Below are 27,753 nucleotides of genomic sequence, written 5' to 3' on the forward strand. Positions count from 1 at the left end.
ACCGAGTCAGTGATTGAGTGACTGAGTCAGTGATTGAGCGACCGAGAGAGTAAGTGATTGAGTGACCGAGTGATTGAGCGACCGAGAGAGTAAGTGATTGAGTGACCGAGTGATTGATCCAGTGACCGAGTCAGTGATTGAGTGACCGAGTGAGTGAGTGACCCAGTGACTGACTGAGTGACCGAGTAAGTAAGTGATTGAGTGACCGAGTGAGTGACTGAGTGACCGAGTAAGTCAGTGATTGAGTGACCCAGTGAGTGACTGAGTGACCGAGTAAGTCAGTGATTGAGTTACCGAGTGAGTGAGTGACCCAGTGAGTGAATGAGTGACCCAGTGAGTGAGTGAGTGACTGAGTGACCGAGTAAGTAAGTGATTGAGTGACCGAGTGAGTGACCCAGTGAGTGAGTGAGTGACCGAGTAAGTAAGTGATTGAGTGACCGAGTGAGTGAGTGACCCAGTGAGTGACTGAGTGACGAGTAAGTAAGTGATTGAGTGACCGAGTGAGTAAGTGATTGAGCGGGTGAGTGAGCAATCCAGTAGTGACTGAGTGACCGAGTGAGTAAGTGATTGAGCGGGTGAGTGAGTGACCCAGTAGTGACTGAGTGACCGAGTGAGTAAGTGGTTGATCGAGTCAGTGATTGAGCCAGCGAGTAAATTGGTTAGTGAGTGAATTGGTAAGTGAGGGAGTGAGTGAATGGTCAGTAAGTGAGTGAGGGAGTGAGTGAATTGGTTAGTTAGTTAGTTTTTAACGTAGTAGTGTGACAAATGATTAAAAAATCCGATTGTTCCGAAAACGTATTTATGATTAAGTGTTGATTTGAAGACACTTGGATCGGGCGTCCTCTTCGTCGTGGTGGTCGTCGCGCTTTGACATCGACATTCGGAACTGCTTTCAAGGAACGCGTAACGATTTTCCAACAATTCTATAGAAGGATGGCATCGAGCGTTCCAACAGCAATTATCTGCTCACCACCCAGATATATGGAAGTTCATCGGTGCCATAAAAAGAGAACAGAGTTTGAATGAAGTTCGGATGGAACAAATTGTAAGTGGACAAAACCATCACATTAGGAGAAAGAAATACCGGGACTCTGCGCAGAGATTAAAGAATTTAGTTGATAAGTATTATCAAGGATGTGACATTAAAGACTGTTTGAGAGCTCATAATGTATCATTTTAATTATGATATCAATATTTGTGAGAAATGAATATTTTTCTCCCGTTTTTCCTTACATTTGCGTGTTATCTGTTTTTCTAGATTAGTAGATTGGAACCCTTTAATTATAAATATGTAAGGAAGGAAATCACGTCGAAAATTGTTAAATAAATACTGTATGTTTTGAATGAAAATTTTGTCAGATATTACTAATTAAATGTTGTAGGTTTTGATTGAAAATTACCAATTAAATATGCATGTAATGAAAGCTGTGTGAAAATTATCCTTCTAAAATACTCCTCTAACATTGCCCAAAAAGAATGTCATTTTTTGTATCGTTTTTTGAAGCTGTGGTTCCGTGAGTTTCAGTTTTCGAAAATGTTATTTGTCACCCAAGAGGTTTTATGTCCAAGAATTAAAACGAGATAATTTCATACGATTTTTGAACTCACGCATATAATTTTAAACAATATGAGGCTATGGCTTTCTTTTACCCGTTTTGCTGATTGAGAAAATTAAACTTATCTTTATATTCACTTTATTTCATTAATTTGTTTTCCAGCATCAGTAGTAGGACATAATTATATGGCCTCTACAAAACGAACTGCGTCGTAGTGAACTAATATGAGGTGGGGATCATACATAATCACCTGTAAATGTTAGAAAATAACTAAAAGAGCTCTAGAACAATATTCTAAAAGTGAAAGCAATACAGCCAGACTCGGTTATAACGCCGAAATCCCGCGAAATCTTCGATGTCGTTATAACCGAGTTTAACTGTATTTAAAATACTGGTTTTAATAGGTGTGGCATCATCAACAACCAATTTCAATCCACTGCTGGATGTAGGTGCTCTCCTTAGATTTCCCCTCAAACGAAATGCGATATTTTATGAAATTTTCGGAACTTCTATATGGTAATATTGCAACAAAAAATTAAACAAAAAATTCAAGAAAACTTCGACTATAAACGAGTAAAACCGTGACATTTTTCAAAAAGTGTGGATGGAGAAGAAAAAACAGAAAAACCGAACTGTCACGGAAAATACGAGACAAAATGCAGGACATGTGGTCACCGATGCCTAGACTAGATTTTTAAAGATTTGTAAAATCACCCCTACCAATAGCGAGCTCTAAATCCACCCCCGTCTTCAACATATAGGCTTGTGTCATCTGCGAATGAAATTATTTTACCGTTCTACTTAATTTTACATAAATCATTAATATAAACTAGAAATAATTATGACCCAAGGGCCGATCCTTGTGGGACTCTTTTCATTATATTTCAAATGTGCTGATTTTACCATTTATTATGGCAGCTTGTTTCCTATTGTAGCAATATGTTTTAAACCAATATAGTACATTACCTCATTTGCCTGCTGAGAAGTGTTTTTATTTGTTAGAATATTTAAATCAACATAATCGAATGTTCGTGTTAAGTCTAAGACTGTAAGTCAAATGTCAAAATTCAACCTTCCTAATAAAGGGGGGGGGGGGTTCAAAGGTTATCTGAAGTAATCATCACTGAGCCGAAATCCCTGAAGCCATAAATATAAAATTTAGTAAGCATTATATTTTATTACCAGTTGTTATCCGCGGCTCCGCTCTCGTGTGTTTTTGCAATCTCAAAATTACTCTCACCTCATAACCCCCATGGGAGATGAACTTTCAGAAATCCTGTCTTAGTGTGTATGTACATTATAAAATATAATACTAACTAAATTTCATATTTATGGCTTAAGCGACTTCGGCTCAGTGCTGATTGCTCCATATAACTTTTAAAACCCCACTTAGGGGGTTGAATTTGGAAAAATCCCTTCTCAATGAGTCTATATTACAATATTGATCTAATGTCATATTTATAGCTTCAGCTGTTTCGGCTCGGCATGATTTCAACGTTGACCGCCCCCTCCCCTCTTATGACGCCCTTAGGTTGTCGAATATGGAAAAACCATTTCTTAGTGAGTAGTGAGTCTTTACGTCGTGAAAAAAACTATTCACAAAATTTGATATTAACAGCTTCAGCGGTTTTGGCTCGGCGATGATGAATCAGTCAGGACATGGTATTTTATATACAGTACTAGGGGCTCTGCCCCCCTACCACCTTTGGCGGCCAACCCCCCCCCCCCCCTTTTCTCTTCATAACATATCTTGTTTATTTCGTTTCACTTCATCAGCGTGCTATGGAAAGGGACACGTGAAAGCACCAGATTACAGAAGAAGCGAATTTTATAATAATAAAGCAACAAAAAACAAATGTGATTCATCAAGTAACCCCAGAAAACTTCCCCATGGGGGTCCCCAAACTCCAATTCGTTGAATTGTAGTGGGGGCCCCGACTGTATTTATCTCGGGCTACCGATGTCTTGCAAATTTTACAATGTTAAACAACAAAAATCAATGAGATTCATCCAGGGACACCCGAAATGAAACCTGTCAACTTTTCCATGGGGCCCCGACCTGAAGGCTTGTCGGACATACCCCCTGTGAGTGTCCACGAAAATTTTTAATTTTTATTAATTTTAAAACGAATAAATCCAGGGCCCACATCCAGTAACGGGGACCCAATACGCAGATATTTAGTGGGGCACCCAGACACTGGATTTATCTCGGGCTTCCGCTGTTGAAAATTCTACAATGTTAAACGACAGAAAAGAATGAGATTCATCCAGTGCCCCCAAAATGAAACGAGACCCCTGACTCGGAAGCCAATCGGGCATCCCCCTGTGAGGGCCACTGCAAATATTCATTTTACCAACGAATAAAATCCAGCAACCCGAATCCGTATCATCTGAATTTCTTCTCATAAAGTCATTATTTAAACTTTCCGCCATATCTTTAGGATATGGCACTTACTCACTCAATAGATCACTCACTCACTAGATCGCTCACTCACTTAGCAGCTCGCTCACTCACTCACGGACTGACTTACTCGCTCATTGAATCAGTAACCCACTCGCTCACTGAATCACTTACTCACTCGGTCACTCAGTCGGTCACTCAGTCACTCACTCGGTCACTCAGTCACTCACTCGGTCACTCAGTCAATTCACTGGGTCACTCACTCACTCAGTAACTCAATCGCTCATTCCCTCGCTAACTGACTCGCATCGAACTGTCATCGGTGAATTGCATATCGGTGAATTGTTGGTCGGTGAATTTTCCTAGCGGTGAATTGCATGGCGGTGAATTTTCCTAGCGGTGAATTGTTGGTCGGTGAATTTTCCTAGTGGTGAATTGCATGGCGGTGAATTGTTGGTCGGTGAATTTTCCTAGCGGTGAATTGCATGGCGGCGAATTGTTGGTCGGTGAATTTTCCTAGCGGTGAATAGCATGGCGGTGAATTGTTGGTCGGTGAATTTTCCTAGCGGTGAATTGCATGGCGGTGAATTGTTGTCGGTGAATTTTCCGGCGGTGAATTGTTGGCGGTGAATTTTCCGTAAACCCATTTCTACGGGCAAACGAACTTTGTTTTCACCGAGTCACGTGGTTTTCTTGCATTAGATGTCTAAGCCGTCGCGGCGGCTGGATGCTCCCTTCAGTAATATAAGCTCGATGGTTTTATTTCACAAAAATGTCTATTTTGTGCAGGGGATTCTCCTTACCCGTGGGTCACGGCCCGAAATTGGGTTGCAGGGAATTCGGAGATAAATCGTTTAAGTCCATTTACACACAGGGGCTGTGACCAAAGCCTCCTAGATGTACTACTATCTACGTCTAGCTGGAAGGCTTTGCTGTGGACCAACTCAGACGTGATTCGTTGGACTGGGTCGGGGCGGGTGGGCTTCCGACATAGGTCGTATACACCCATGAACATACAGGGATTCTTGAGCTATAGGTCAGGACCCAGACTTAATTTGCAGGGGCTTTTTTCCTAGATGATTCGTACAAATCCATTTACAGCCAGAGATTCTTTAGCCATGACTTCATGACGTAACGTCTTAATGCATGGACCAACATGGACACGGCCCGGGGCCTCAAGAAAAGAGAGGGATCACAAAAATTGGATCTGGTTGCTTTTTAGATCATTCAGCATATCACTGGACTGGCTATATGGCCCATTTTTGCTAAAAGTTTGTAAGAGTCCGCCAAACATCAAACTATTTTAAAATATCGAATTTCCCCGTGCTTAAATGAATATATATTATCTAAACTCATAATTATAACACTCAAATTTTGTTAGCATTAGTGCTATTGCGGAAATTTGTTAAAATGCGAGATTTCCCAGAAATACACTTGATTAAGATATCTAAAACAGCAGCGCAGGTCACTTAAGTAATTTGTCAATACGCGGTTGTGTCACTTAAGAGAACTGAGAATCAGCCCTGTGGGGGGGGGGGGGGACGCAGGGTTGTTTGGTTTAAACCATGGTTTAAACCTTGGTTTTAACCAAGTGGTTTTTTTAAAAAAACCACTTCGGTTTTTTTCAAAAAATCAAATAAAAGTTGCCTAAATATAATTTTTTTCCTTGAAAAATATCATATTGGTTCATTATTAGCCAAAATGCTTCATTTTTACCACATTTTATATCCTTGGGGTACATTCTGATGGTATATCTTTAATTGACATAAGAGTTTATAAGTGGTTTTTTTTCAAAAAGTCTCATAAAAGTGGCCAGAATACATACATATATATTTTTCATATGAAGTATCTTAGTCATTTAAAGTTATATACAAAAGCCAGAATCTCTCATTCTTACAACATTTTCTAACCTTTGGCTACATTCTGATGCTCTATCTTTAGCAAATTCATGAATAAGGATTGCATCACACATCTAAATGTAATGGTGTATTATCTCACAGGGTTTTTTTCCCCTTCACAAAGAAGCAGCTACAGTAGTGACACCATCATGCTAGGGGCAGGTGGTCCTTTAATCCAATAAAGACACCAGCTGTCCTTAAAGGACAAAGACTAGTGTACTAGTTGTTACATTACCTCACATACATTTTCATTTTCTTTCTCATAAGAAGTAGCACATCTCCTACTGTATATCTCCCAGTCTTAATATTCAATAGTTGTTTTTTTTATGCTTTCACACACACACACTGTTAAGCCCAGTTAATCAAGGTTCTACTGTATAGTAGTAACAGAATTTTAAAAAATAATCAGCTATATACAGGGTGATTATAATTTAAGTTTTGATTCAAAACTATACAATAAGTACTGATCAGAATGACTTGAAAATTTGCATGGATACTCCTGAAGCAATGGAAATTTCTTTGGCAAATGGAAAATTCTTTCGCAAAAGAAAAAAGTGCAAAATGTGCAAGTTGACGATGCTGTACTTGGCCCACAGTATAATCTATTTTGTGCAACCACATCATTTCGGCACTTACACAGTATCAGTGTGTGATAGAACTTCTATCAAGATGCACATTGCAATACCAGCAAAGCAGCTGCTGAAGACCCATTTTGGCAGGATGCACCTTAACCCTTGCAACTCCTGGCTGTGGGGGACCTCAAAATGTTATAAACAGTGGCCAGATTAAGTGGTTTAATAAAGCTGAATTGCAAGAACATCCACATTATGACCATGGCATACTCCGATTTCATTGTTGACCAAGAATTTTTGTGCTTTCAACCTCATAGCCAAAACACGCGGTGGACAACATATTTAACATTTCTTAAATAAGCTGTAATTATTTGTTCAATTACTTCGTTTTTTGTGATGTTTCCATGAATTATGAAATCGTGAAATGCTATAATTAAGTTATCATTTTGCCATGACTGGCTATCGTTTCCATTCTGCAAGCAAATTTCCCAAGTGGTGGATGATGTCGTTAATTTTACATTTTTAAGTATTTTTTCCCCTTTACCAAATAAAATTGAATTTTTTCAGGAATATTCATGTCAATTTTCAAGTCATTCTGACAATTATTCTGTTTTTACAGCGTTTTGAAATCAGAACCTTAGTTATAATCACCCTGTATATAAACCGTAATCATCGCTAATTAATCTGAATTATTTATGCTTCATTAAATACATTATATTCACCTAATTTTTATTACTTTTTGCAAAATAGCTTCCTAATTAAGCATACTGAAAGTAACTGGAGAAAAACCTTTATATACTATATGATTAATAATAACATTGAAAGAATTTTCAAACACACAGTAATCCATTGAGTTAAGCAAAAAATAATTAAATTGCAAAAGTTGGTTTTTGTTAAAATGTAAGATATATTTATTGATTAATTAGCATGGGAATAGTGTTAATTACATTAATAAACATTTTATTTTAGTTAATTATTGGAAGTTTGAATGGTTTTTCAGAAATTTTATTGTTTTTAATGTTAATACTATTTAAAACAAAAAAACCGGTTTAAACCAAAAAAACCCGGTTTTTTGGTTTTTTTCAAAAAAAACCGGGTTTTTTACCAACCCTGCCAAGACGTAAGAACATAGGAAAAGTAAACAAAACTTTCCAAGAAAAGAAATCCAAAGGACAAAAAGGAACTTTATTGAAAAATTATCTTCAATCCCAATTGGACAGAAGAGCGAAACGTCCATGTGCCAAGTGATTGGGAAGGAAAATCCAGCCTTTAGTAGGGGGTATGATCACCCCTGACTGCTATGCAGGATTTAAATCGTCTGCCCATGCTGAGTACAAGGTTGTCAATGAGCTGTTGAGGCATTGCTGCCCATTCCTGTTGCAGCTGACTTCTACCGGGTCGTCTTATATCTAAATTGCCGGTTAAAGTCCGAATCATTTCCGCAATTCGGACTTTGATCAAAACTCTTGGCCAATTCCTGAAGTGGCCGGCCCCGTCGTGAATTGGCCGCACTTCGTTCTTTGGCACTAACACATATATAGGGTGCATAGCTCTCCTTAACTCTGCTTGGCGCAAATTACTGACGAACCGTTGATCCGAGAGGCACTGGCGTAGGATGGCGGATGCGGCCCGCACCGGGTAGCAGCTCTGAGGGGGGGGGGGGATGACAAAAAATGAAGTCCCCCCGGTTTTGTATTCATGCGCCTTTTTGTTACATAAAATAACATGTCAAATAATTTACATCGGCCTTTAAAATCGCTAATTGCAGCAAATTACGGGTGAAACATGTGATGCTGTAATGATTTAGTATTATTGTGTGATGCGTGGGTTGGAGGGGATGTCCTGTCGCGTTTTTTTTGACCAGTCCAGTAGTGATTCATCGTCTCATTCCTGCCACAAATATCATTCCCCCAAGTCGTTCTGTGCAACAAGATGATATTTTTAATCCGAACATAATAATAGTCTGTGCGGAAACGTTTTAGACAGTGGGGTGGGTAGGTAGGTATTGTCCGGTCTAGAACCGACAATAAAGTAAACAAGTATGTCTATTTCAATATAGCACGTTAGTGGTCATTCAAGTATTATGCCAGCATCGATGGGGGAATGGGGTTTCCGATTTGCTGACGGGGGGGGGGGGTTGATTATGCTTACGTCATCAACCATCCTTCATAAAAATATGAAAATAGGCTTAATGGCATCTTAATCGGTGTGGCAAAAACGAGGAAAACCTTTCGCTAGTTTTTGTGGGCACCTGAACTAATATTCTCCCTATTGAGAAATCCCCTACACAGAGCCACTTTAGTGTGGTGACTAAATTACTGTTAGCCACTAAATGTTTCTCGAATCCAAGCGATCTGGAAATGAGTCTGGGCCGCTCAAGTGCTCTGGAACTGTGTCACGCAGAACTCAAGTGTTGCGTAATTATACCGCGGTTCACTCAAGTTATCTGGGAATGGGCCGCGGGTAACTTGAGTGATGTTGAACCGCACTGGGTTACCGCTTAAGTGCTCTAAATCTGCGCCACATATCACTCAAGGGATCTCTAAATGTGCCACGAATCGTTTAAGTGTTTTGTAACTGTGTCGCGGGTGACTTAGGTGATCTTTGAATGTGAAAGTGATCTTTGAGGCCTACTTCAGTGATCTGAAAATGTGCCGCGGGCCTATTTAAAAGCTCTGGAATTGTGTGCCACGGGTCATTTAAGTGGTTTTTAAATGTGCCGGTTAGTTCATTTTTACAGAAATCGGTTTGAGTGGGGGCAAGCCACATCAGATAACTTTCAGGGCCACATTTGGTCTGCGGGTTTACCATATATGGCTTCTTACCCTTCAAATAGCATTGAAATTAACAGAAATCGGTTATAATAACATATAAAGGTATTTTCTTTGGAAATTTTAATTTTTTTAAAAATATATTTGCATTAAAAAATATTTTTTTTTCGTCTGGGGCAGGGGAGGCGCACGAGCTGCCTATGCCCCCCTTCCCGCGTACGTTTCTGATCCCACCAATATGCGTTAGGATGTAGGGGGCAGCGATGACGAAATTTAGCTGACGTGGGGGGGGGGGGGTTAGTGTTTTGCTGACTTTTGCTGACAAGGAGGGGGAAGGGGGTCAAAAATGGCTAAATATTTGCTTACGTAATATTTGAACGGCCCCTAACTATAAAATCAAATGTTTTGTGGTTTTTTAGTAGGTAATTAAACATGGTATCTAACTATAGTAAATATTTTCATGAACTGTAGCAAATAATTGAGTAATTAGAGATTCCCCCTTTTGCCCCTTAATGTTCGCCATTACTCCGCTCTTCCCTAAGTGTTCTGGAACTGTGTCACGGATCGCATTTACGTGCAGTCGGACCCAGATTTCACCAATTTAAAAAGGTACAAATATTTTGAGGACCGGCATTAATTCGCGGATCAGCAAAAAATAGGTAAAGGTGGGGGGAGCAACAATTCGAGGAAAGCCAAAAAGTAAATAAATGGAGAAATATATATGAGGATAAAAATAAATACATTACTGCTAAACATTGTTTGCCTGCTCTTAATTAGGGAAGAAAGGACGGTCTTTCGTGACGTCACCGACCGAAGCGACTCCCACTTAATGTTAATTAAGTATACAAAGTAGAACATATAAAATGATAACAACGACTTATATTTAATTTTCTTCTTCAATATTATGTGCTCGGATTTTATGCGCTAGACAACTGGCGAAATATTTTCTAAAACCATGCAAATATGCCCTAAAAAAATTGCAAATGCAATAAAAAAATCCCCAAAGAGTCATTAAGAATAAATTGTGTGTTTGTATTTCAGAGCAAGTAAAATGCCCCCTTATATTTCGAATTTTCATCATCTTAGAGGAGCAAAGCCCCCCCCCCCCCCAATGCCTCTGTCTAGCAGAGACGCGTAGTTACTTAAGCATATATAGACTCTTAATTTCACCTATGTCGGGAGTAGGTGGTGACCAACCAAAGTGTAGAAGAGCTGCATATCGCAAAAAATGCATAACAAGTGTGCGTCGTGTACGCCTAAAATGTATGAGTCTTGCGTGCCACTAAAAATGATGTGTGTGATAGGTATGCGATACTCATGCGGGAATATAGTCGTATTCCGTTTTTTTCACATTATGCTGCAACTAATATTTTATTTTTGCTGTTTTATCGGCTATTACCGATGATTTTTCTTGAGCCCTTGAATGACTTATTAAGTGCGCGTACCACAGGTTGGGAACTACTGCTCTGTGTCTAAATATTCGCGATTCATAAGAAGAAGAAAAACACAAATAATTTCACATCCATCAAACATTTTTATTTCTAAAGATCTGTTAGTGTCAAAAACGAAAATCTGATCAAAACCGAAGCTTTACTTATGATGTTGCGATCATCCCATGCATGATCGTTTATCATAGTCGGGCTATTAAAATCACACAGACCACTCCACAGACCACGCTGATCTTAAAACAGGTGGCTGTTGCCAAACCTGCGGCTCCGATGCTCTGCAAGATGGCGAAAGGGCTACCAGAAGGAGCCATGCCACCATATACGCTACTTTGTATTGCAGCAGCAGGTGAATTGGCAGCAACTCCCTCTGCACCGAACCCCAGCGCTTGAACTCCCTTGGTGGTTCCCTTAATGACCGTCACGGTGCTGGTCGCTGTACCCGTCACTGCTTTCAAAACGGAAACAAAAATCGTGAGAATTATAATAAATCGAAATTGACATCTCGATAATTTTGTTAATCATGTTGAGATTGGCAAAAAAAGACATGGAAAACAATATCTCGCATCATGTTGAGTTTTCGATCATTATCATCACATTCGAAATTTATTTTATGATTTTTTTTTCAAGATATGATGACAATTGACTTGGGTTTTCGTTCTCGGGAGTTTCTTACGATTTTCCGTTCCCGAAATCCCGAGAAAAATTCCAGGAAAATCGGGATAATCACTGCTGCGATATAGTAATACAATGGAATACAAAAAAAACCTAAAAAAAAAAATCAATGGGAAATATTTATTTAAAATTCAATTAATCTTCTTTAGCATTGCCTGATAGAGTACGTGTCGAGTGACTGACCATATGAGTCCGTGAGTGACAATATGCGTAACCAATTGACTGAGACCGTGTGAGTGCTTGAGTCACCGTATGAGTCAATGACTAAACGTATGAGTCGGTGAGTGACCGCATGAGTCCGTGAGTAAATGTATGAGTTGGCGAGGAACCATATCAATCCGTGAGTGACTGTGCACCTAACCAAATGAGTGAGTAATTGTACGCGTAACCAAAGGAGTGACCATTCAATCCATGAGTGACTACGCGTAACCAAATAAGTGACCATATATGAGTCCGTGAGAGTACGTATGAGTCAGTGAGTGATAATACCAATATGTGAGTATTACGTAAGTGTATTACGTGAGTGTATTCGTAATCAAGTGAGTGACTGCATGAGTTCAAGAGTGATCATATGATTGACCGTACGAGTCTGTCAGTGAACATGAGTCCGTGAGTGGCCATGCACGTGACTAATTGAGTGACCATATGAGTAACCGCGTGAGTCTGTGGGTGATCATATAGATCGTGTGAATCTGTGAGTGACCATGTGAGTAACCAAATTAGTGACCGCATGAGTCTGTAAACATCCAGAGAAATTGGATGGCTAACCTAGAGGGTGTAAAAGCATGTGAGTGACCAAAAAAAGAATGACCTGGTGGGCGAGAGATAATAATAGTGACGTATAGGATGTGAACGATCGAAAGAGTGACAGAGTCACTTTTAAACACAGAGGCATAGTTACGGTGCTGGGAGTTAGAGACTAAGCAGGATATACAGGGTGATTCAGAAAAGATGATAGTACACACTAATATAAATAATTGTCATCAAAGAATGCAGAGTCTAACATGAAACGGCTGCTCCGCAAACGTTGAAACGGCATTCCTGTTGAAATTTATCGAGAGAAAAGAACACCATGCATGCAAATGTAACCTGAGGAAGAAGAAGAAGATATTGGATGCAAATCTAGACGCGTGTACGTGTAGTGAAACCTGACGTGAAGTTTTTTTTGTTTCTCTGTAATGCTTGTTATGTGTAGTGCTACCATCTGCCACCAGTTTTTCTAACTATGAGTGAAGTGTTATGATTGAATGATTTATCGTTGTAGGACTGTTGCTGTCTGTGGCGAGACTTTTTAACGGGGAGATCGGCTCGCATTTGCGCCTTGAAGTTGGGAACCACAGAAAACCAACTTCAGCCGATCACCAATCCACTGTCTTTTACTGATAAATGCACCGTGTTGAAATCTATGACAATAATAAAATATAATTTCAAATGGAATCTATCAAACTATTGTGGAGCTTCTCCAGCAACAACATTCAGAATTTTTAAGTGAAAAATTTTCATTTTATCTCGAATGCAATTTAAACTCAGCAGAGAACTGGTTACGCAATTTCTCGGCTAATAGAGATGGATTCAAACAATGAGGAATAATGTTTGCACATAATCAAGACTTAAAATAGATTCTTTTACATGTAAATTTGCGGATGCGTCCATGAAAGCCTACCCGAATTTTTTGTAATTTTTTACTTTTCCTCACGAAGTTGGGGAATCAAACTACGCTAAATTATTAACGTAGCTCAAGGAATTCAAACATTTCCGGGCTTTCCCCCCCCCCCCCCCCCACATCTCCAGCCATGTTGGCATTGCAGTCAGAGTCGACATAATTGAAGTTATTTGTCGTAAAAATTTGTGTACAAATGAAAAATTTTAACATTAAAATCTACAGGGAGGAATAGTGATCAGTGTTATCAGAAAAAATAATTTTCAAGAGTAATTTCACTCCTCTCCAAAATTTTAAGGGATAATTTTGTGTAGAGAGAAATATTTATTTTCTATTAAAATATAAAATAAATTAGATATGACTACACAAAATTCATTGAAAGACTGGTTATTTGTGGGGATTAAGATTACAAGGAAGAAAATACATCACTGCCCCCAATTTATTATTAGCATTTTATAACAATTTACATCTATTGGATTTCTTCTTTATTGAGGAATTTCCGTCATAATTGGGGGAATTATATAATTTATGCCAAAATATATTGCCATATGTTCATATTTTATAATTTATCCCGCAAAATTATTTCTTTCAGTTTTTTAACGATAAATTAGTCGACATATCAGCTCAAAATATTGCACTGAAAATGTAAAAATAATTTTAGCCAAGTTTTCGGATAAAATACCTCACTATGCGTCGTAAATGTGAAAATCCCCTAAAGGAGATATTCAAGAAGGTCGTATAAACGGTATCTACTGTATTCCTATAGTTTCATCTATATTGGTGATATGAAGGAAGTTTCAATACGAAGGAAGAAAGGAAATCTAATCGAAAGATTACTCTATTCACCAAGATATCACAAAAGAAAGGATTTGTCCAAGCAAAGAATGGAGAAGGATTTGGTCGCTCAGGGCACGATGATATCCATCCTCCATCTTGGACGCTCAGGGCACGACACCAGAGTCCGATATGTTTTTTTTTTTTCGATTAAATAGGCATAATGCGTGTTCTCATATTATCCAATCCAAACGCTACTGATCTACCTTTTCGTGGTAAGTTATATAAGGAAAAAAACTCACACTTTCACATCAATAAAAAATTTTTATTTGAAAAAAATCCGTTTAATATCAAAAATCGACCAAGAAAAAGCTTTAATTAATTATAATGTTGCGATTATTTCACAAATAGTTGTTCCATTATCGTCGTCGGGCCAATACAGCTGACCCAGCTCCACAGACCATACCGATCTTAGCACAAGTGGCTGTTGCCAACCCGGCAGCTCCAACGCTCTGCATGACAGCAAAAGCGCTACCGGAAGCGACGGCGCCACCATACACTGCACTTTGTATTCCTGCAGCGATCGAACCAGCAGCTACACCAGCTGCACCGAATCCTAGCGCTGCAACTCCCAAGGTAGTCCCTCCGATAACCAGTGCAGTGCTTCCGGCTGTATACGCCACCGCTTTCAAAACTGAAAATAAAATTGTAACAATCGTAATAAATCTTTTTATACATTGATAAATTTGATCGATCATTCATGAGATTAGTAAAACGATACAGAAAGAATGCCGCGTATATCATGCTGAGGGGGGGGGGGGTTTGATGATAATTTATTTCATGATTTCTTGAAGATGTGATGGGAGTTTTGATGAAAGAATACATACCTTGTTTCTGTAACGAACCCATTCTAATCAGCGAAAAAAAGATTATGTGAGCGGATATTCTTCAGAGATAAAGTGTACGTCAATACCAATCGAGAATTGCCGAAAATACTCCTGCAAATTAAAGTAAATTATAGTGAAAAATGAAATGAGATTGGAATTTTACATATGATCGTGATATCTCTGCTCAATATTAGGGTTTCTAGGTGCCCTAGTTAAGAATTACAAATCTATTGGCATTTTCAATTTCCAACCTCGAAAAGGCTCATTGTTGTTGTTGCTGCTGCAAAACCAAAGACCAGTCTTAATGCACCTTTAAGATGCCGTACACCATTTGGTCTCGCTGCTCTGGGATTGTATTTTTTATTTAGTACTCATTCAGAGAGACCCCCCCCCCCCTTCATTCTTCCTCATCTCGATCAGATACAGAAAGAACCGAGAGACACCCAGACTCTTTCACACATGGTTAAATCACCATGTGTGAAAGAGTCTGGGTGTCTCTCGGTGGGAAACTTGCGTGCCTCTGGAGATTTATTGAATACTAAAATTACATCACCGGCCATCACTGTCAGCAAATGCAAATTTTCAAACACAGGCAAGTGCAATCATGCTCTACAGGAAGAACCCCGGAACCCTCCCCCCGTGCTATGCCGTATAGCCAATGGTGGCTTCTGTGCAACTCTGAAATACACCCTTTAGAGTAGTGTGACCCCCCCCCCTTTTGGCAAGAATTTTATCGGCGACCACAATGATGGGACCATGTGTCCCGTTTTCCAGGATATTCTTGATTTTTGTTAATGACTGCTTCTTTTCGTAATCTGTGATTAATGAAATCAAATTATTTTTCGTTATTTATCAAGCAAAAGTGTTTTATTAGGAGATTTTAAACTGCCCACATGCTTTGAATCTTGCGGACAGTGTCATCAACAGAGACACAAATTAGGAGAGAATGTGTATCTTGCGCATCGTAATGGTGCGAAATGGATGACTTGGTAACCAAACTCAGGGTCACCATTACCAAACGCAGGGCCCCAGTGACAAAATATTTTTTGGTTAATTTTGTAGGAAGAATAATTTTAGTTTAATTAATTTTTTGTTATATTATTCTGAATATTCACAACATTTTTATGTTTGTGGTAACGCCACCCTCGCTTTATTGTACAGAATTATTTTTCAACTGCAGAAGTATTTTCTATTATAGCGAGTAGCCAGTACTCCCAACAATATTAAAGTGGAACTTCTTTAGCGACGTAAGGGTGAAATTTTGTGAGGGGAAAGAAAATCCATCACAGAAAGTGGAACGCTTTCTTTTTCCCCTCAAAACCGGTTCCGTAAAATGACTGATTCCGAGAAGCGGATGGGTTGTGGTAGTGATGTCAATAGAGATTCGGCCGTGTAAGAAATTAAAGAAATTAAAGAAATAAATTAAGAAATTAAAGTTAGGTGGGGGTTAGTTTGGAAGGTTTGTGTCGGACAAAAGACAGTTTATTGCATGTCCCTACCCCTGTGACACCGGTGGAATCGTAGTACGCCCCATTTAGTATGATGGGCGAAACACACAGTTTTGAAGTGAAGAAAATTGGTTTGGGGTAGGCAGGGGCGAAACTAGATATTTGGTGACCCGGGGCAAGTGAGCATTTTGGCGCCCCCTTGTAATGCTGAAGGAGAGCTTTGAGAATAAAATTTGCGTCCCCCTCTGGTCCAGCGCCCGGGGCACGAGACTTACCTGCGCCCCCCCCCCCTAGTTGCGGCCCTGGGGGTAGAATGGGAAGGAGTATGTGTTTCCAGACTATTCCTGTGTGTGTGTGAGAGAATGCATAGGGCTAGAAGCTTTATTTCTATCGCGCAATATTTTCACGCAAAATTTTTTTTCTTAACCACCGCTCTCCTTCCCGCTGTTTTTGAGCCCTCCCAATATTTTCAACTTCTGTTGTTCATCAAAAGGGCTAAACGGCACACCTAGTGTTATTAATTGTTTATAATCTAACGTGTAGATATTTCCCCTATACATTCACATACTACTCATCGTTTTGTGGTTTTAATTTTCAAAAATGTATAACAAATATTTTAAAATCCGTTGATTCTTTCTGAACCCTCCCTCCTGTATGAATATTAACTTGATCTATCAAATACAAATACAACGCCACAACAGCCACAATGCCCAACGAGGTGGCTGATAAAAAGATGCCCATAAAAATATGGATGTCATATATTTCAAAAAAAAAACAGCAACCCTATCGATTATTGCACATACACATGTAAGTTGCTGTTCAGCTGAGTTCAGACATTTTTCAGTTCTATCAAATTATTTTTACTAACGTTGCGAAAAATTAAAACAGTAAAACCTGTCTTCAACGGAATAACAAGGGAGACCGATATTTTAATCCGTTAAAAACTGGTTTCCGCTTAATAAAGGTTCAATTGATATAATGTGTAAAATTATGTAACGATCTCGTGTGTGATTGGAATAAAATAAAAATAAACTAAGTGAAGATGAAGTAAGTAATTTAAAAATAGATAAAATAAATAAATAGTCTATAATTACTAAATAAACTGTATTTAGATTTTGACAGCATCTGTATCAAATTTCGACAATGTTTTTCTTCAGCAAAATGTTATTAGGCGAAGTTTATCTATTCTTCCAAATGTTTTTCTTCTAAAATAACGACGTTTATGTTTTTTTTAACTTCCTCCAAAAAAAAAAAATTCCAATTAGGGGTGCCAGTGCTCAGTGTCTGTCTTCTCGTGTCAGGTTCAGTTTGTGCATTATCGTCTATGTTTATATGATCTTCATCATCACGGAGTCACTAAGAATTTTGTGAGGGAAAGAAAGAGCAACATGATTTTGCCGTCCCTAATGGAGCTTGGTCACCAATGTAGGGATTTTTATGCTTGGATTTACTCAATAGTAACACATGGAATTACTGCCTGGGGAGGTGCTTATCAAACAGATATACAAAAGCTTGGTAATATATATATATAATAAAATAAGGTCCATAATAACAAATACCACAGCAAACAACAATGCAACAGAATGTCACAAACTAATTATAAGACAAAACTATATTTATAGACTATTGTTTAAGAATGAAAATTTTATTAAATGGCTAGAAACGAAACAAAATAGAACCTCATCTAGATTGAATAACATATATCAAGTGCCGAAAACAAATAAAACGTTATTCCAAAAGAGTTATAGATATACTGCCCCAAAAATAATGAACCTAATACCATGCAATTAATCAGACAAATAACAACATATAAGATCCAATCACAATATATTTATATTCTCATTAAACACTTGTTTCCAATCCATACTACAACAATAATAGATCATAAAACAACACAAAATAAATCATTGGGGGGAGAGAAAATTTAAAAATACAGTATAACCATTTCTGCTATCAACTGAAAAATACATGTGATTACATGACCATACGTGTAAGCCAACTGAATAATTTATTATGTTTATATTTACATATATATATATGTATGTTTTTCTTTGTTCAGCTAAAAAGGGAAAAAACTAAAAATATAAATAAGACTTTATAAACTACACTGCTGGCCACCGTAAATGCAACACCCTGAAGGAAGCATGCAAATAATATGAAATTTACAACATGCATTAGCGGAGGTGAGATATGCAAATGATTAGAATTTCATCGTAGACGCACATCACGCGCGCCTGTGGCGCCATTTCAAAGCGCTATTTAAGGCTTGGAGATGTCGACGATTTGAAGTACGGCAATTGTGTTTTTCTTGTGGTTGTTTCAAAAAAACGATCAATTATGCCTCGTAGAAAACAGCGATCATCTTTTGATCAAGTATCCGAGTTTGACAGAGGAAGGATAGTGGCCTACCGAGATTGTGGATTATCTTTCAGGGAAATCGGTAGTCGTGTTGGACGAAACCAAACAACTGTAATGCGGATATGTGATCGTTGGATGCAGGAGGGTACGACGGACCGACGTGCGTATGGCAGTGACGGATCGCTCAGCCACATCACGAACCATAGCACAGCACATTCAGTCTGTACCGCATCATCCAGTGTCTGCGCGTACCATTACAGCAGAGTGGTCTGTCCGCAAGACGTCCATTGCTTCGTCTACCCTTGACGCAGAACCACAGACGTCTCAGCCGCCAATGGTGCGATGAAAGAAGGATGTGGACGGCACAATGGAATGAAATTGTCTTTACTGACGAGTCACGCTTCTGTCTTCAACACCACGATGGTCGGATTCGAGTCTGGACACCGTGGAGAGAGGATGCTGAACAGCTGCGTTATGCACCGCCACACTGGTCCTGCACCGGGTATTATGGTATGGGGTGTTATTGGATATCACTCTCGCACTCCTCTAGTACGCATTGCCGGTACTTTAAAAAGCCAGCGCTACATCTCCGAGGTGTTGGAGCCAGTTGTCCTTCCTTACCTTCAGGGCTTGCCCACAGCCATATTTCAACAGGATAATGCGCGACCACACGTGGCACGCATTGTCCAAAGGTTCTTCGTCAATCGCCAGATTGAATTGCTTCCCTGGCCAGCTCGCTCTCCGGATCTTTCGCCGATAGAAAACATGTGGTCCATGGTTGCTCAACGATTGACCCAGATTACATCCCCAGCTGCCACACCAGATCAACTTTGGCAGCGCGTGGAAGCTGCTTGGTCTGCTGTACCCCAAGAACACATCCAAAGTCTCTTTGAATCAATGCCGAGGCGTGTGGCAGCGGTGATCTCCAACAATGGCGGCTACTCTGGCTACTGATTTTGGCAGGAACTACACTTCACAGAAGTCTATAAATTTAATCATTTGATGCTTGGTCAACATGTTATCTACAAAATAAATATTGTTGCGATATCTCGTCTTTCTTGGTGTTGCAATTTGGGTGGCCAGCAGTGTATTTAACCAAGAAGTACATTAACAAGGCTGTTGCATAATCCAATTAACTCTTGAATCTAATTTATATTGACCCACTGGAAGGCACTGTAGTCCCTTGGGGTCACAGAGTGTCTGCGTCATTGTAATGTCATTTTTTTTCTTTTATTTTGCAGTTGTTTTGATTGTATGTTTTCTGTGTAGTGTTCAGTCCAATAAAAAAAATTGTGGTTTGAATACCACCATCATTATTACTTCTTGAAGAAAAATTTCGAGAAATAATTACTGATTCATGCTACTGCGGAAACTTGAACAGGTTTATTTAACGTAAAACTTCAAAATAAAACAAACTAAAAAGCATGCTATTGCAGCAACAAAAAAGGAAGAGGCAATCAACTAAACAATACATCCGATATTTATAGGTTTAAGTGGGCTACGTCACAGGTACGTTTTTGGACATACTACACAAGTGCCACTTTCACATTCCTACACCTCTATGACCAACGGTTCGCCAGCGAAACGCCATAACCCCTGTTTGCTATGCACCCTGTACCTATAATGCCATGTCTTGACTGATTCACTGATTCATCATCGCCGAGCCAAAACTGCCGGAGCTACAAATATGAAATTTTGGTATCAGTTTTATTTCATGACGTAAAGACTCACTAAGAAGGGATTTTTCAAAATTCAAACCCCCGAGGGGTGTTCGAAGGTTACATGGAGCAATCATCGCTGAACTGAAATCGCTGAAGCTATGTTCTTCAACCTTTTTACAACTGTGAACCGGTCAAAACAGTTTAAAAATTTCGTGGGCCCCTGCGGAAATCAGAGAAATAGTTTGTGGACTGGAAAAAGTAGATAAAGAGGAAAAATAATTTGCGGACGGTAAAGAAAATTCAGGACCGTCAAAAATACACATAAATAGGAGAAATGATTTGTGGACCAGGGAGGAAAAAGAAATAATTTGCAGATCAGCAAAAATATTCTAAGAGACAGTGCCGCAACTGGGGGAGGGGGCAGGCGGATCTGATGTCCCGGTCGCTGGACAAGAAGGGCCGCCGAATCCACCCTTTAACTGCTTATTGTACATGCAAGGAGGCGTCAAAATTCCGGCTTGCCCCATTTGTTAAAGCATCTAGTTGCGGCCTTGCTGAGAGGAGAAATAATTTGCAGACCGTGAAAAAAAAAAAACCTTAACACAAGAAATAATTTACGGACCGGAAAAAATACCTTAACAGGAGAAATGTTTTGGGGATAGGCAAAAAAAAATGCATAAGCAGGAGAAATAAGTTGCGGACCGACAAAAACACATTAACAAAATAAATAATTTGCGGACCGACAAAATACATTAACAGGAGAAATAATTTGTACACTGTTAGTAATAATTTTAAAAATTACAAAATCGCATTTTTTTTTTTGTTTTTTTTGTTTATTTATCGAGATGAAATATTCCATAATGATGACAAAAACAAATTCATCAAGAGCTCACGTGGATCTGTATTGATGAACACGAAGTATAATTGATTAATTACAATACAATTTCAAGGACAGAACAAAACAAAAAGAGATGAATATATATACATCGAAATTGATTCTGCATCTATGGAATGTGAATGAGTATTCAATCAGGATACACAATACAGCATTTCAGATATTTCCTTAATGAATATAAAATGTCAAAATGATGCGAGAATGGTTTAGTGATTTCAACAGTTGGAGGCAAACAGTAGGAACTAAATGAATTTTAGGACTATGACTGATAAAGAGCTCTCTGTTCCTTCGTTTTTTCTTTTCAAAAATGGTCGTTGATGTATCAACTATTGAGAAAAGATAATTTTTCAATCGTTTTTTCAGTATCGGTATGGAAGGGGAGCAAATAATGCCATCATATGGTAGTTTGGTATGAAAGTTTGGAATGAAATATGCAAAGTGGCTTTTCTTCATTGTTTTATGTGTTATGGAAATATCCAGAATATATTGTACCTATTTGATGTCCTTGATGAATTAATGAGAAAAGACAGTTGTTTATTAGTATAAGTAGGAGAATCGATTTATAAAAGTATAAATACCGCAATGGGAGAGTACGTTTAGTTGTCGGTAGAGATCAATGGAGATGAGTAATCCCCAGTTAGTGATCGAATTATTCTTTTCTGGGTGTGAATGATAGGTTGCAATGTACTGATGTAATCACTGCCCCAAACAATGAGCCCATATAATAGGTGAGAATGAAAAGGGGAATAGTAATATGACAACAAAGAATGGTATTTAGATAATGTTTAAGGTAATAAAATTTATAAACTATGAAACAAAGTTTCGATTGGATATGTTTTACATAGAACTTCCATTTATAAAATTTCTATTTATGACAATACCTAAGTATTTAACGGAGCTCACTTGTTCTAATGGAGTGCAGGTACATGACAGATCACGAAGACAATTTTTTTTTATGAAAAATGATATTATAAGTAGTTTTTATACTAGTGAGGCTTGAGAAACCACCATTGAATAATTGTATCGTTGTAGGCCTGCTGCTCTCTGTGGCGAGACTTTCCAATGGGAAGATCGGCTCGCATTTGCGCCTCGAAGTTGGGAACCACAGGAAACCAACTTCAGCCGACCACCATTGCGGCGACGGTGGGGTTCGAACCTGGATCCTCGCGATGCGAGTCCGTCACTATGACCATTCGTCTACTGATTAAATAACAAATTCAAGAAACTTCGACCAAAAACTGCGATAACAGGGGCATTTTTTTTTTTGAAAAGTTGGGACGGGAAAAAAGACACAAAAATCGGGACTGTTCCAGAAAATACGGGATATGTGGTGGTCACACTAGGGATACGTAAATTTCGTATTTACGAAATAACCGCGATAAATGCGAAATTCACGAAATAAATGCGATAAATGCGAAATTTGCCAATTTTAACGAATAAATGCAAAAATTTGAATTTTTACTATTTTTCTGCGAAATCTCGACAATTTAAATTTTGTAGTTAATTCTTCCGTGGGTTTCCAGGCTATAATTGACACCTTAAAAGAATACGAAACTAAATACGAAAATAAAGGATCTAGTATCAGACTCCGCGCGTTACATGACTGCGTGCTTCAAATGATTAAAAACACTTCTCGGTGACAACAAGTGAATCTTGTGGGTGACGCATTCATTCAATAATTCAAGGAATTTAATTCTGTTGTGCCCATGACGAAGATAACCTTTTTTGCACTCAAGAAAAATGAGCAGTGCGTATTTAAGCTACCAAAAAGGAAAAAAAAGTATCACTCACATAAGTCGTGGTTCAAAAGGTGTCATTCATCAGAGCGAATATCATATATATTGCTGCTTTTCTGAATAAATATGAAGACGAAATTTTGCCGGGGAGATTTTTGTTAAAATAATAATGTAAACTTGGAAAACTAACTGGGTTTAATTTCCGATGCTCTGTAAATGAATCATTTTTTTGGTTTTTTTTCTTATGGGAAAATATATGAGACATTTTAAATTTGGTACTCACATCAGATGCAACATGTTAAGCCATGCCCTGTGCCATAAATGCTTAACCCATGTCCTGTGCTCCAAATGCGGCCCTCGGAAGCATTTGATGTGGCCCGTGACAACAAAAAAAAAACAAGGCTCTCGAGTGGTCTCAAGCACATTTCAAAATCACTTGAGCGACTAACGGCACACCTCCAGTTCACTTAAGTGGATCGTGATACATTTGCAGATTATCCTATTTGAGTGGTTAGTGGCACATTTCCAGATCTCTCGAGTGGCCCGCGGCACGCTTGCCGCGGGCGCATTAAGCGGCACGTGCCACTTCTTTTTAGATAATTTTGGAGGATCGAGACTCATTTCTGGATAACTTAAGAAGCCCGCGAAATATTTCAAAACAATGTGTGAAACACACCTTCCAAAAAGTCGAGCACCTTTGTGCTAAATATCTGACAAAGGTGTTTCAGCGACTGGGACTTTAGCAATGAGCGCTTTAAATTACTATCGAATACTGGTGAGGCTTTATCATTGAATCAAGCCCCGGCAAACTAAACACCCCAATTGTTATTGATTTTAATATCCATTTGCCATCTGCAGAGGAGAAAATTTTCAGTTTAGAAGATTCCGCGAACACACACACACACAGAGTAAAAGATATGCTCGCTCTTTCGTACAATATGCTCCTACTGAGCTGAGATACACTTCTCCGAGGTGTTATCGGAATTTGACACCACCTGCCCCTACAGATGATTATATTTATGATGGCCGTTGACTCTGAATAAAAAAAAAACCGAGTGTGTAGGTGAGGAAGAGAGAGTACCCCTCTCCCCCACAGATTGTTTTAATTTCCATATGACTTTTTTTCTTCTCTCCCCTCTCTTTTATCACTCCGTAAATAATCTCCTCTCTCCAAACTATAAACAAGAATGCATATCGTCAAACTAAGCAAATGGCCGTCTTTTTATTTCCAGCTGCATTTAAAAGATCCCATCCTTTTTTGCGGGTTTGTCACATACAAAAAATCTATCCGAGATCAATCCAAAATAAAAACAAAATTAAAATTTCTATAAAAAACACATCCACACACACACATATACAGACAGATAAAAAATTTATATACATGTGTAGATTATTTACAGAAATGTTTAGAACAATTAATTATTGTTAATTTACGCTAGGGTTATTATATCCAAATCACTCTTGTTAATTAATTTACTGAACATTTTGATTACATCGAACCGGCTGCGTTAAAGACTTGAAGCAATCGACACAGCTTCGTAGTCAGCATACGGCAGCGACACGGGCAACACACGGAAAGGTGTGGTCTGAAGAGGAACGAGCCGAGCCACGGCCAACTGACGCCCGAGCTACGGTCCTGGCACGGTGCGGATATGTGTGTCCAGACCTGTAAACGGGCCAGCAGAACGACGGATAATACGGAGGTGTTAAGGAAAAGCCTATATTAAATGTCAAACTGTGCTATAATTTTGCACATTACGAACCTAATAATCAAGTTTACAGCAAAACAACAGAAAAAATTAAGTGAGAAAATGAACTTACAGAACATTTTGAAGTTAAATACAGTCCTTAAAAAAGTTCTATCCTGTGATGATTTGAAAAAAAAATTTCGATCGTAGTCTGCTTTCCTGACGAGTGCCGTTTCTTCGCTGCCAAATCTCGCCATCTTTGCAGCAGCATCATGTCGATTCCTGTAGCTTCTTGTTGCTCAATGTATTTAATTCCAGTTTCTAGAGCAGCGTATCCCAACCTTCTGAAGTTCGCGGCACCCTTGGGAATAACATTAAAACTTGAGGCACCCTTCTTTGAATACAGAACACAATTTACTACAACAAAAATCACTGAGTAAAAACTGTCGCCACAAGCAGAACTGAACTGAACTGAATAAGATTGTGGATTCGGTGGTCTCTGAGAAATAAATCCCAACTGCCATACTTAGAGAGTGCCATGAAACGGCTATGAAGGAGAGATTTGTTGCGTAAAGAACAGCGTGTGTGAAATTTGTGTGTGTAAGAAGAAGAAAGGATAGAAGGATAAATATTTTGTCAAATCCACGAATTTAAAGTCCAATAAAAGAATTCTGATCAAAACTCAAATAACCGTCACAACCACAAGAAGATAACAAGTCCAACCATATACAGAAGACTCCGCAATATCCAGTACAACAGTTATATCCAGCTTATTCTATTTCTTGCAGCACCCAATACAAGAGAAGTTTAAGAAATCAATAGTGGAAAGATATGGGAAGAAAAAATTAACCTTTAGACGTTATACAAGGTTACAAAAAACCCATTTTTTTCATAGATGTTGGGAAGAAAAACCGCTCATCTCTTAGAGCGCAAAAAGCCCATAAATCAAGTCAGTCTATAACAGCATAATATCAATTAAGATATAATGAATTCAAGAATTTGAAACAACAAGCAGAGAAATCTTACTCGCATATACTTTATATATATGATGTTGAAAAGGGCAAAAATGCATTAATTGCTTTACTATAGCCGTACATGGACATCTAGGCCTTATTCAGATCGAACCTCACATTGCTGACACTGTCACCAGATGGCGACTTATCGATACGTCTGTCACGCATGAGAGTAATTATTCGATTTAATTAATTTTAAGACCTTAAGTAAAACGTAATTTTTTTTAACTTATCTCCATAATATATTGCGGCATCCTAGGGTGCCTTGGCACACCGGTTGGGAAACACTGTTCTAGAGCCTTAACTCCGTCGTTATGTGAAATTCTGAAAGCTCAACAGTTTTGGTGCTTGATCATTTTTTTTTTCTGCGGTGGGACGTCGGATATACGAGACTACTGTATGTTGGAATTGATGAACGGTCATGGCCCCCCACAAGGGGTGGGCTGACAATGCTCCAGCCCTGGGGCCCGGGACGATTTTCACCATTTTTTTTCTTTTCACGCTATAAATTCATCATAAAGGGGCACGTGAAAGTGGTCGGGGGGGGGGGGCCCGCGAAAGATCTCAGCCTAGGGGCCCTGCTCTAGGATGTGGGGGGGGGGCCATGTGAACGGCATAGTATTCTGCTGAAGACACAGCAGCAGAAAAGAGTTAAAATAAATTGACTTTACACATGACATCCAACCAGTGCCGTCTTAATGCATGGGTCCGATCGAGCACGGCCCAGAAACCTCAAGTGCAGAGTGGCCTCGTGAAAATGAGATTCGGTTCAAATTATCGAGAGTAAGCATTCCTAGCAAGGTAGGGGGAGGGGGGTCTCAGAAAAATCATTTTACCCGAGGGCCTATGATATGCTATTTTTTTTTTAACATATTTTATTTATTTTTTTAATTTTTATTTTTTGTGAAAAAAATACGAAATTTCTGACCCGATTTTTTTTTTTTTTTTTTTTTTTTACGAATAAATGCGAAATTTACGTATCCCTAGGTGACACCATCTACAGCAATTTGAAAAATCGCCCTTCCCAACAGCGAGCTCTAGATCCGTCCCTGCACAGGGCCGTCTCAAGAGCATCATGGGCCCCCGGGCATGGCCCCCACATCCTAGAGCAGGGCCCCTAGGATGGGACTTTTGGCGGACCCCAGACCAGACTTTTCATGGGCCCCTTTATAGTGAATTTATGGCGTGAAAAAACAAAAAAATGATGAAAATCGTCCCGGGCCCCAGGGTTGGAGCCCTGTCAGCCTTCCCCCTTGTGGGGGCCAAGTGATTTTTCTGAGGCCCTACCAGGCAAATTCTCGAAAAATTTCTCATTTTTCTGAGGCCCCCGGGCCGTGCCAATGCGTTAAGACGGCACTGTCCCTGCATCTTCATCACTAATTCTAAACACCCACGCGGAGAGGTCATGTCTCTGTGTGTGTGTGTGTTTTACGTATATGTATCTTACCACCACAGATAACTACGTGTCTTGTTTCCGGGCGTGATCTCGAATTCACTAAGTAATACTATCTAAAAAAAGTACTTTCTTTCCAATTATAACGTAAAAAGCAATGGCGGATAAATGATAAAGAATAATTGATGATATATTTTCCGTGAAATATAAAAAATATACGTACTTTGATGGCCGGATATAGATCGATCAATAATATGTTTTGATCTTTATAAACAAGGAAAGTTTTTGTTCGCCTACTGACTGACGTTTCTTTGTGTTTGTTTTCTATGTTGGCGTGAAAATGTTTCATTTAGCGTAACGAGTTCTGTTTATTTGGCGGAAATTTACTTTAGTTTTTCTTAATGTACAGTAGAACCTCGATTTTTCCTGGCTAATGGTGGGGAAGGTGAACACGCGTAGCCCCAAAAACACTGTCAAACTGCCGGGGGTAAAAAAATAGATATTGAATGATAGCCACACTACTAATATTACTGGGCCTTGAATAGAGAATTTCCAACCAAAATCATCTTCAAAAAGTAGCCCAAAATATTTGAACTTGTGCTGCCATCTAGGCAGCAACAAGCTAGATACAGTTTGAAGTTATTGTTCCAGATAATTTTTCACAAGACTTGGAGACGGCGGACAAACACAGATTTATATACAGGACAGCAATTTACACGTATTTTACAAGCTAATCAGAGAGCTAACAACCAGTGCCGTCTTAAGGCATGGGCCCACCCGGGGGCCTCAAGAGAAAATTTTCAATCATCCGTACAGGCATCACAGCCTCTGGATGATAAATATGTTTTGTTTTGTTTAAACTAATCTAAATCTCTGTATGTTGTAAATGAATAAATTGATTTGATTTGATGAAAATTCAAGA

The 27,753-nt window shown here is 38.9% G+C and overlaps 1 protein-coding gene across 2 annotated transcripts; it reads right to left on the reverse strand.

Annotated features, from left to right (window-relative positions):
* Positions 1 to 14,056: 14,056 nt before the first annotated feature.
* LOC149066953 (uncharacterized) lies at positions 14,057 to 27,403 on the reverse strand. 2 transcript variants are annotated; one of them, XM_089253157.1, is made up of 4 exons: positions 27,055 to 27,327; positions 24,559 to 24,786; positions 14,640 to 14,750; positions 14,057 to 14,446 (listed from the first exon to the last, which is right to left on the reverse strand). In XM_089253157.1, the coding sequence occupies exons 3-4, from the start codon at positions 14,659 to 14,661 to the stop codon at positions 14,172 to 14,174; spliced, it is 297 nt and encodes a 98-aa protein (XP_089109283.1). In that variant the 5' UTR covers positions 14,662 to 14,750; positions 24,559 to 24,786; positions 27,055 to 27,327; the 3' UTR covers positions 14,057 to 14,171. The 2 variants fall into 2 exon arrangements, with proteins under 2 accessions (XP_089109283.1, XP_089109281.1); XM_089253155.1 differs by lacking the exon at positions 24,559 to 24,786 and having other exon boundaries at positions 27,055 to 27,403.
* Positions 27,404 to 27,753: the final 350 nt, after the last annotated feature.

This window comes from Pholcus phalangioides, unplaced genomic scaffold (genome assembly GCF_987345545.1).
Source record: "Pholcus phalangioides strain wild (caught in Gottingen) unplaced genomic scaffold, Ppha-v1.0 ptg000032l_1, whole genome shotgun sequence".
In the NCBI taxonomy this organism is placed as follows: Eukaryota; Metazoa; Arthropoda; class Arachnida; order Araneae; family Pholcidae; genus Pholcus; species Pholcus phalangioides.

Bases quoted from the DNA above. Each gene is read 5' to 3' on its own strand.
- LOC149066953 (XM_089253155.1), bottom strand. From the start codon at position 14,661: ATGGGTTCGTTACAGAAACAAG. The intron at 14,447-14,639 runs GTATGTATTCTT...TTTTATTTTCAG, and splicing joins GGGTTCGTTACAGAAACAAG to TTTTGAAAGCGGTGGCGTAT.